Here is a 9,109-nt window from a genome sequence, read left to right on the forward strand (position 1 = left end):
GCATTCGGGCCCTTCCTTCTGGGGCGGCGTGCCGTGTCGGTGCAGCGTATAACGCTGTGCGCCTGTTCTGCCTCCTCTTTGCCCATCCGCAGCCTTGTTTGGCGGCGGTCTCGGTTAGCGCAGACTGGCGCGCTGCTCCCGTGAAGAGCAGAGCTGGGTGTTCACCGGGCAGCAGGTGCTGTCCGGTTCTCCTGCACCGTGGTCCGAGTACTTTCGGGCAGTGCTTACAGCGAGGAAGTTTATTTCTGAGCAGTAAGTGCTTCAGGATATGGTTGTCCCCGAGTTGTGGAGCTGCGGGGCCCCAGGGCAATCCAGAAAGAGCGTGGCACCCTTAGCGAGGTGCATGCAGAGCACTGTCGACCTGGGGTCTGTGTTTGAGAGTTCCCAAACTGTTAGATGTCTGGTAGTGATGACAGCTGGGGGTGTAAAAGACCTTAAGTGCAGAACCAGCCTCACGCTGACAAGGTTAACTGTGAAGCTGATCTGCGAGGGAGAAATGTGAGGAGGAAGTCTCGGTAGTCTGAGAGAATGAGAAAACGTAAGCTGGCAATTGCCTTACTGCTGTTTTATTGTTGGTGTGATAACATCTCCGAAGTGCCCGGGAGAGTCATCCGTGGGCTGCAATTAATATAGCTGCCAATATTTTATTAACCTGGCTCTACTGTAAATGTGGCATTGGGAGGGAATGTCTAATTTTCCAGTGTTCCTGTATGTAGTTGTAAGCTGGGGCCAGACTGACAAGAAAACTCAATAACCTAGAGCTTCTCCTAAAGCATCTGGGGTGTTGTTACACCTCTGTGTGTGTACGATTTCGCTGTTTCTGCTCACCTGGAGCACTGAGAGCTCTCGTTCAGGATAACACAGGAACAGAAAGCGGGCGGGAGCAAGAGAAAAGCAGAGGTGGATCTGCACTTAGAGGAGTTCGGTTCGTGGTGCTGGTCACAGAAAAAGACTTAAAAGTGTGCGTAAGGAAAGTCAGCCGGTTGCGTGGTAAACGCAAAGGTGAAACGTAGTCGGAAGCGATCCTTTCTTTGAGCGAGCCATGCCGAGGCTGCGTGGTGTGGGAGGCACGGCTAACAGCGCTCACCTTCTCTGCAGGTGCTGTTGGCAGCAGCCGTCTGCACAAAGGCGGGGAAGGCCATTGTCTCCCGGCAGTTCGTGGAGATGACCCGGACCCGCATCGAGGGGCTGCTGGCGGCTTTCCCAAAGCTGATGAACACGGGGAAGCAGCACACTTTTGTGGAAACGGAGAGCGTGCGGTATGTCTATCAGCCGATGGAGAAGCTCTACATGGTGCTGATCACTACCAAGAACAGCAACATCCTGGAAGACCTTGAAACACTCCGACTCTTCTCTAGAGTGGTAAGGATCTGTCACTTAATGCAGAGTTCACACGTGTGTCGCCTGAAACGGTGCTGTCGTAAGGGAACCTGTGGGTGAGTTGGTGCTGGAGCACTGCCTCTTTCTGCCTGACAACTTGACTTACCAGAGCCTCCTCCTGACCTGGAAGTAAGCTTTGAAGTTTTGGTGGTACTTTTGAACCACACATAAAAAATCCTCCGTTGCAGTTCAGCTGGTGAGCCCAAAGGGATGATGGTGTAAATTTAGCGTTAAATATTCTCTGCATTCTTAAGATAACACCCGTATTCCTTCTAAAAATAACATGACATTGTGATTGTTAGAAGTACAGCACTACTTTATGTGCATTTCTAAGCAGCAGGTTTGTGCAGCTGTCTTGGTGCAAGCGAAGAATCTTCAGGAAATTCGCTGGCATCAGTGTGCATTGAGGTTCCTCCAAGTTAGTGTTACAACAGGGGCTAAGTGGTTGTATAAGTATTTTGGTGTAGAAAAACTAACAATGGCAAAACTTCATCTTCATACGGATGCTCCTTTAGAATGTTTTCCCCTCCCTAACTAGATCCCTGAATATTGTCGAGCCCTGGAGGAAAATGAGATCTCCGAACACTGCTTCGACCTCATTTTTGCCTTCGATGAAATTGTTGCCCTGGGCTACCGTGAGAACGTAAACCTGGCACAAATCCGGACCTTCACTGAGATGGACTCACATGAAGAAAAGGTGTTCCGAGCTGTCCGAGAGGTGAGCGGGAAGAACTGGTACGGTGGGATGCCCTGTCTGGGAAACACTGCTTTTTTTATATGCGAAGGTGTTACTGCACTTGGACGGGGGTCATAAAATTGTCTAGCTTTTCCGTAAACTGAATGCCCGTCTCTCGTTCCCTTTTTCTTCACAAAGGGTTTGCGAGCAAATGGGCTTAGTTTCTGTGCAGAATGAGTTTATGATTGCAAAGCTCTATCCGCCTCTTATCTTTTGCTTCAGACTCAGGAGCGTGAAGCAAAAGCTGAGATGCGCCGTAAAGCGAAGGAACTGCAGCAGGCCAGGAGGGACGCGGAGAGACAGGGCAAAAAGGCACCTGGTTTCGGTGGCTTTGGTAGCTCGGCCGTATCCGGGGGCACAACGGCAGCGATGATCACAGAGACCATCATTGAAACGGAGAAGCCCAAAGTGGCACCGGCGCCTGCCAGGTGGGTGCATGGTGGGGAACAAGTGCTCCTTGGAGCCAGCCGTGGCTGAAGCCATGTGCGCAAATACGGGCTCTCTCACGGGGGTTCTTTGTCTGCGTAGCCCTCCCGTTCGGTTACTGCACAGGAAGAGATTGTCATGCCCTTGTAAAGCCTCCCCTCAGCTTCGCCCATCGGCGTGGGTGCCTTTACTGTGGATCCTTGTAGGCCAATATATGTTGCATATTCTTGAGACACTCCCACTTTTTTTATTGTCGAAGAATGTTTGCTGTGTACCACAGCAGCGTCCCATAGTCTCTTCGCAGTCTTGATTGGGCAATGGGCTTCTCGCTTAGCGTGAGAAAGAGAGGTCCTAGCTATTGGTAATGCTGGCACCGGAATCCACATCTACATTATGACTTGGCACCTGCATGTAAGATCATGAGTTGCACGTGCGTTCTCCCCCAAAAAAGGCTGCAGAGGCAAACGCTGTATTGTTGGGATAGTCAGGTTACAATGCCTGAAGATAACTGGGGAAGGAGGAGTCTGTTGCCGTGAGCTGAGTTGGAGGTTCTGACTCCTTTTGTTTAGGCCTTCAGGTCCCAGTAAAGCCTTGAAACTTGGCGCTAAGGGGAAGGAGGTGGACAACTTCGTGGACAAGCTGAAATCGGAAGGAGAAAATATCATGACTTCCGTAGGCAAGCGCTCTACGGAAGCAGCCAAAGTTCTTGCTCCTCCCGTTAACATGGAGAGGTAGGTATTGCCCTCGCTTTGAAAGTGGTCTCCTCGCAGCTCTCTCTGTGGTGCACGCGTTGCTTCGTGAGCCAGCTTCTTTTTCAGTTCTCGGAACAGGCTTTTTCCTGTCGTTCAGGTCCTGGGTGCCCACTCGACCTGTTAACTTTAGAAGAGGGGGGGGCAAAACCTCAGAAGGCATAGCAGGAAAAAGCAGACGGCTAATTTGGTTAGGAATCGCCTTAGCTAAACTTTGGACGTATGTCCCATTTTAGCTGAGGTTGGGAATTGTCCTGTGCCTTTTTCCCTTAAAATAGCTGCCGTTTTTCCTTTTCCCCAGACCCAAAAAGTTCCTGCCTTATTGCGGCTTAGGATGGAAAGGTTCACGCTTCGTTTTACATGTAGCAATTCGGAACCTTTTAGTGCCATGAGCCACGCTGCTGTGTGGCACAGAGGGTCTGGGTGAACAGCGTGTCCGGATGCTGTATCGTAGCTGTTGATCTGGGCTTCTGTCGTTCCTTACCCGCTTCCATCTCGTATCTGTAGAGCCCCGTGCCCCCAAGTTAACCTGTTGGAGCAGCTTGAGAGTCTGCGTCCGCCGTGCCGTCCGCGCTGTTCCATTTGGGGCAATCACGCTCCTGGGAGCACCTGCTCATCACACATAGCCTGTCCCCGCTGAGCGCTGATCTCTCACCTTGCCTGGTCGATGCCCAGCGCAGGGCTTGAGACACTTGCTTTCTTCCTGTCTGTCTAGTGTGCACATGAAAATAGAGGAGAAAATTTCCTTGACTTGTGGCCGTGACGGAGGGTTGCAGAACATGGAGCTGCATGGCATGATCATGCTGCACATTTCCGATGAAAAGTTTGCGCGGATTCGCCTGCATGTAGAGAACGAAGACAAGAGGGGAGTGCAGCTGCAGGTAAAGCCTGTTTGGCGTCCCGGACTGTTGAACGTACTTCGCTGCTCTCCAGGGCAAACTGTTGGAAATGCTTGAGCCTGTCACTGTCCCATGTTCTTGTCCGAGCCTTCGCAGCAAGCGCGTTGAAACTGGGAGTAGTCACCACAGACATTCGCACAGCAGAAATGCGTGCTCAAAAGATTGAAGTTCACTTGAGAAATCCAGTCTCGTGCACTTACCTTCCTGCCCTGGGAGCCTTATCTGTCCAGTACCGCACGTTGGCGCGCTGGCTGATCACACTTGGACTTTGCAGCAGCCTGGTGTGTGCTTGCTGCTTGTTTGTGTGGTGTGAGCTTTAGCTGTTGAGCGGGAGCGTTAGAATTAAGTTACTCTGCCAACAAGAAATTAATTTATTATCTAGAAAGCAGTTTCCTCTTGGGGTTGCTCGTGCCCTGTCACTGCTGCCTCTGAGGCTGGAGCTGGAGCCCTTGTTTGCAGTCAGCAGTAGCAGCTCAGAAGATGCTTGGAGACACGTCCTCCCGTGTCTCCCTCTAGTTGTGCAGCCTTACTGAGCCCTGGAGATGGTGTTGCTTCGATACGCTCTTTTGCTGCCGTCTTCTCCTCCTTGCCAAGCGCGTGTCTGTCCCTCGCTGCCTGTGGGTCTGCGGGTGCAGCAGGAGGTTCCTTATCAGCGCATCTCTTGAGCGAGTTCCTCGCAACGCTCCCGCACCTGCTGCTTCAGGTGGGAGACGAGATCAAACACAGTGCTGACTCCGGTCTGTCTAGTGTAACTGGAACGTTAACTTGCGAAAATCCTCTGCTGCTAAAAGCTGCTTGCGCTTGCTGTTGTGAGGAGAGAATACTGAAATTGAGTTTGGCCACTGGCATACCTATCTGTTAAGGCTCCTGAGGGAAGCAGCATTTCTGTGGTTTCAGGGTGTTCTTCCCAGCAGCGTTCCGTTGTTTTTTCTTCAAGAGAAATGTCCATTGTGGGTCTTCAGGGTGGACTTTGAGATTTTAAGAGTTGTTGAAGTTGTTCTCCAGGCTGTCAGCCCAGGACACGCCTTAGTCGAGTCTCTGGCCCAGCAGCAAGTAGAAATGGTAGCGTGTGGATTTGTCTTGGTACATCGGCATGTTCCAGAGGGAATCCTGGGTTGATAAACAGAAGTGCTCTAGTGGGGCTTCTGAGCGAGGTGCAAAGCCAACGTGGTTTTTGTCCGGGAAAACACCCAGGGGGGGTGTAGGGCTGTGTCGTTAGAACCTGCGTTACCTACGTATGGTTCTCTCCGTAGGCTTAGAGTTAGAGCCTGGGCCTGTGTTCACCTTTCAGACTCACCCAAACGTGGACAAGAAGCTGTTCACTGCGGAATCGCAGATCGGTTTGAAGAACCCAGAGAAGTCATTCCCTATTAACAGCGACGTGGGTGTGCTGAAGTGGAGGTTGCAGACCACGGAGGAGTCTTTCATTCCACTGACAAGTGAGTGCGAGTGTGCATCTGGGGGCTCGGGTGGAAGCGGCTGATGTTCACCCATGACTGGTAGCCCGCCTCGTGGCAGCTAGGCCAGCTCCAGAGCGTGGCGCATTGTGAGGTGTTGGAGATACCCTGTGTCTTCTGTTTGTTGTCCACGGTGTACGTTTTCTGTAATGCTCTCGAAGAAAATGAAAAGCTTTTTTTTTTTTCTTAAATTCGGCGTTTCTTGGGGCTGACTTTGCTGAGCTTTTCAAAGTCCATCACTTTTGGAGAGCCTGTTCCACGTAGAAAGCCTGCATCGCTCAGCTTACCGTTTCTGTCCCACAGTTAACTGCTGGCCCTCAGAAAGCGGGAACAGTTGTGATGTTAACATTGAATACGAGTTGCAAGAGGAGAGCCTAGAGCTGAATGATGTGGTCATCACCATCCCCTTGCCGTAAGTAGCGCTCCTGGTCCGGGCAGCACCAACACATGCCGTCCTGGCTCCCCTTGGTTCCTCTCCCTCTCTGGTTTGTGGTCTTGCCGCGCTGTTGGGCTTGGCAAGCGTTTTCTTAGCTCGATGCAGATAAGCCATTGTAGCTTCTCGTGGCTTGCTCTAGGTCTGGTGTCGGCGCCCCGGTGATCGGGGAGATCGATGGTGAGTATCGCCACGACAGTCGGAGAAATCTCCTCGAGTGGTGCCTGCCAGTGATCGATGCCAAAACCAAGAGCGGCAGCCTGGAGTTCAGCATAGCAGGGCAGCCCAGTGACTTCTTCCCAGTGCAAGTCTCCTTCGTCTCCAAAAAGAACTATTGCAACATACAGGTACGCTCCCTGCCGGTCCTCTGTCGGCGTGCTCTCACTCCAGCCTCTCTCAAGCCACCCCAGTCGTGAGCTGGCTGAAGTGGGCCGTGCTGTGGCAGGCGGGCCCTGACGTCCCCCTTCGCGAGGGCATAGGCGCTGGCTGTAAGTCGCCTCTGGCTGGATTCTGGAGTGCCGGCGCGCAGCACTGGCCACTTTGGCTTCCCTGAGCTCGCCTGCAGTTTCGGTTGTGCTTCCGTGCCTCTGAGTAATCATTAATTCCCCTCAGACTTGTGTGAGAAAATCCGTTGCCCTTCCGAGCCAAAGCACTTCTCGGCATATGACCGTCTGTCTGTTCCCGCTGAACTGTAGCTGGCGGCTGCGGCTTAACTCCTCGCAGGCTGCTTTCGGCAGAGGCGCAGTTACTGCAGGAAATCATTCCCCTGTTTTCAGGTTTCCTGGGAACAGAGATCCTCTGTTCAGGGCTGACTTGCGGCTCGAAAGCGCGGAGTGGGTCCTGTCCTCGCAACGGCCCCGGCGTCAGAGCACGGCATAGCTGGGATGCGGGAGCGGTGTGCGGCGCTGAGCTAACTCTGCCTGTTGTCTCTGCAGGTTACCAAAGTGACCCAGGTAGACGGGAACAGCCCTGTGAGGTTTTCTACTGAAACCACCTTCCTGGTGGACAAGTACGAGATCCTGTAACGCCAGCCGTGGGGAATCACAGAGGAAGAAATTTTTAAATTCAAAAAAAAAAAAAAAGAGGCCCAAGTTTATTCTGAATGTTGGGAACGCCGCAGCCCCCATCTCTGCTAAGACACGTGGCTCTGTCTGCCATCTGCAGCGTTCCTGGGCCACAGACATTTTTGGCAGAGAATTGACGTGCTCATGGGGGGAAAGGCTACAAATTTCTTTGGCAGATTTTTACCAGCCGGCGGAAGAGCAAGATCTCGGCAGAGAACCTGGCTTTGACAACATCCCCTTCTCCCCCGAAGACGAGCGGAGCTCAGGCCCAGAGCTGACCAGCCATCGCTCTCTTCCTTCCTGAAGCATCGGGCGCTGCTCCGTTGTTGGTGCTGCCATTTTAATGTCTCCTCGGCCTTCAGCTCTCGTTTCTCTTGGTGACAGCAGGCGTTAAGATCCCGTGCGGGGGGGCGCCTTGCCTCTCTGGACCCTTCTGCCTGGCAGAAGCGGAGCGAGTTGGCCTCGGTCTCGCAGGTGGGGGGTTGTGGCAGGGGTGGGGAAGGGGGATGGGGGCATCGTTCCTTTCGCCCTGCACGGTCACTGCTGTGTCTCCAGCTCTGCCACACAGCGGTGGCCTGGGGCCACCTCGCTGGCTCAGAGGGGGCTCTGAGGTAGCGCAGGCTGTGGCTGCGGATGCTCTTGCTCCTGGTGCAGGGGGGAGTGTGTCCGGGAGGGACTGCCCTGTGCGCGGGCAGGCTGTGGAGGCAGTTTAGCTAGGTTAGAACCAGCCGCCTGTCCTTCCCGGGGCCCTGTCGGTGTCTGGGGAGGCAGAAGGCTTTGCCAGGCTGGGCCGCTCGGGCTGCGGGTCGGGACTTGTCCCAGACCAGTGTCTCTGCCAGCGCTTGCGGGTGGAGGAGGAGGGAACGCTGGTGTCCAGAAAACGTACCGGGCCGATCCCAGTGCGAGCAGCACCCCAGCACGGTGTCCTCCCCCTCTGCCTCGTCTGGCAGCGCTGTGCTCCCCTCAGAACTCATCTCACCTCCTGCCTTGGGGCCAGTCGCTACCGGCCTTGCTGGCCACTTGGCCACGGGTGAGGTCTGCAGGGGAGCACAGCTGACACTGCCGTGGGGCCTGAGCAGAAGGATGGGAAGCAAATGCCCTGAAAACACCTGAGCTGTGCTCCCGAGACAGCCCCTTCATGAGAGCGAGGGTGCCTGGGTTCCCCCCGGGGTCCTCTGCCAAAGAAGTTGGTGGTCTCCCCTCCCTCACAGCACCCGAGAGGAGTCGGACCCCGACCCCTGCCCAGGGCAGGCGGGAGAGCCCTCCCTGATCCCCAGCCACGTAGGTGACGAACCTTGTTAACTCGCTCGTGTTCCGGAGTTGCTCGTCTGTATGATTTTAAAATGGAGTCGAGGTTAGTTCAAGCATCCGAGGAGCTTTTGTTTTTTCTTTAATTCATTGAAGGGTAATATTTAAACCGAGCCGAGATCCCCCCCTTTTGTAACCCTGTACGCTACTGGCCTAGGGCGTAGAGCACATTCCAGTGTACGCGGAGAAAACCCAGTCTCTAATCAAATAAAGAGTATTGTCAAAGGAGCTGGCTGAGGGTCTGGGGTCCTTCGGGAACGAGGACGGCCCCCTCCCTCCGCCCTGGGCCCAGCAGGGCAGGAGAGGGCCGGCGGTGGAGCGGGGACCCACCGGAGCCAGGAGTGGAGGTGAGCAGCGGTGGGGTGGGGGGACCCCTGGGCAGCCCCTGTCCTTACACGGGGACCCCCAGTGGTAGCACCTGGGGGGGGGAGCAGCTTTCGGGCAGGGTGGGGGTGAGGGGAAGCAGTGGGTGAGGGTCCTGGTCTGCCTGCGCAGGGGCCTCCCGAGGAGGGGCAGTGGGTGGGAGAGCAGGACAGCCCCCCCTTGGCCATCCAACCCCTCCTTGCACAACACGTCGGGGGTGCGTGGGTGGGCCGGCAGCCGGAGCAGGAGCAGGATGCAGTGGTCCACCTTGGTGGCCGGGTGGTTGGTGGGGGG

At 54.6% G+C, this 9,109-nt stretch overlaps 2 protein-coding genes across 2 annotated transcripts in view; one reads left to right on the top strand and one right to left on the bottom strand.

Annotated features, from left to right (window-relative positions):
• The window catches only part of IFT46 (intraflagellar transport 46), a 9,798-nt gene extending 9,122 nt beyond the window's left edge, over positions 1-676 (bottom strand). Inside the window, exon 1 of the mRNA XM_009895941.1 lies at positions 663-676. Within this exon, the coding sequence (XP_009894243.1) occupies positions 663-676 (14 nt within the window). The remainder of the gene's footprint in view (positions 1-662) is intronic.
• A 9-nt stretch (positions 677-685) lies between these two features.
• ARCN1 (archain 1) lies at positions 686-7,146 on the top strand. Its single transcript, XM_009895942.1, has 10 exons — positions 686-718; positions 1,081-1,362; positions 1,919-2,098; positions 2,339-2,544; positions 3,112-3,273; positions 4,007-4,172; positions 5,482-5,629; positions 5,951-6,059; positions 6,223-6,427; positions 7,016-7,146. The coding sequence occupies exons 1-10, from the start codon at positions 686-688 to the stop codon at positions 7,103-7,105; spliced, it is 1,581 nt and encodes a 526-aa protein (XP_009894244.1). The 3' UTR covers positions 7,106-7,146.
• The last annotated feature ends 1,963 nt before the right edge of the window (positions 7,147-9,109 follow it).

Source organism: Charadrius vociferus, unplaced genomic scaffold (assembly GCF_000708025.1).
Source record: "Charadrius vociferus isolate BGI_N301 unplaced genomic scaffold, ASM70802v2 scaffold172, whole genome shotgun sequence".
NCBI lineage: Eukaryota > Metazoa > Chordata > Aves > Charadriiformes > Charadriidae > Charadrius > Charadrius vociferus.

What these genes read in the sequence shown, in the direction of transcription:
- ARCN1 (XM_009895942.1), top strand. Translation starts at nt 686, where the DNA reads ATGTCTAATTTTCCAGTGTTCCTGTATGTAGTT. An exon ending in CAGTGTTCCTGTATGTAGTT is followed by an intron (nt 719 to 1,080) that starts GTAAGCTGGGGC and finishes CACGGCTAACAG; the next exon opens with CGCTCACCTTCTCTGCAGGT. An exon ending in AGAGGGGAGTGCAGCTGCAG is followed by an intron (nt 4,173 to 5,481) that starts GTAAAGCCTGTT and finishes TTCACCTTTCAG; the next exon opens with ACTCACCCAAACGTGGACAA.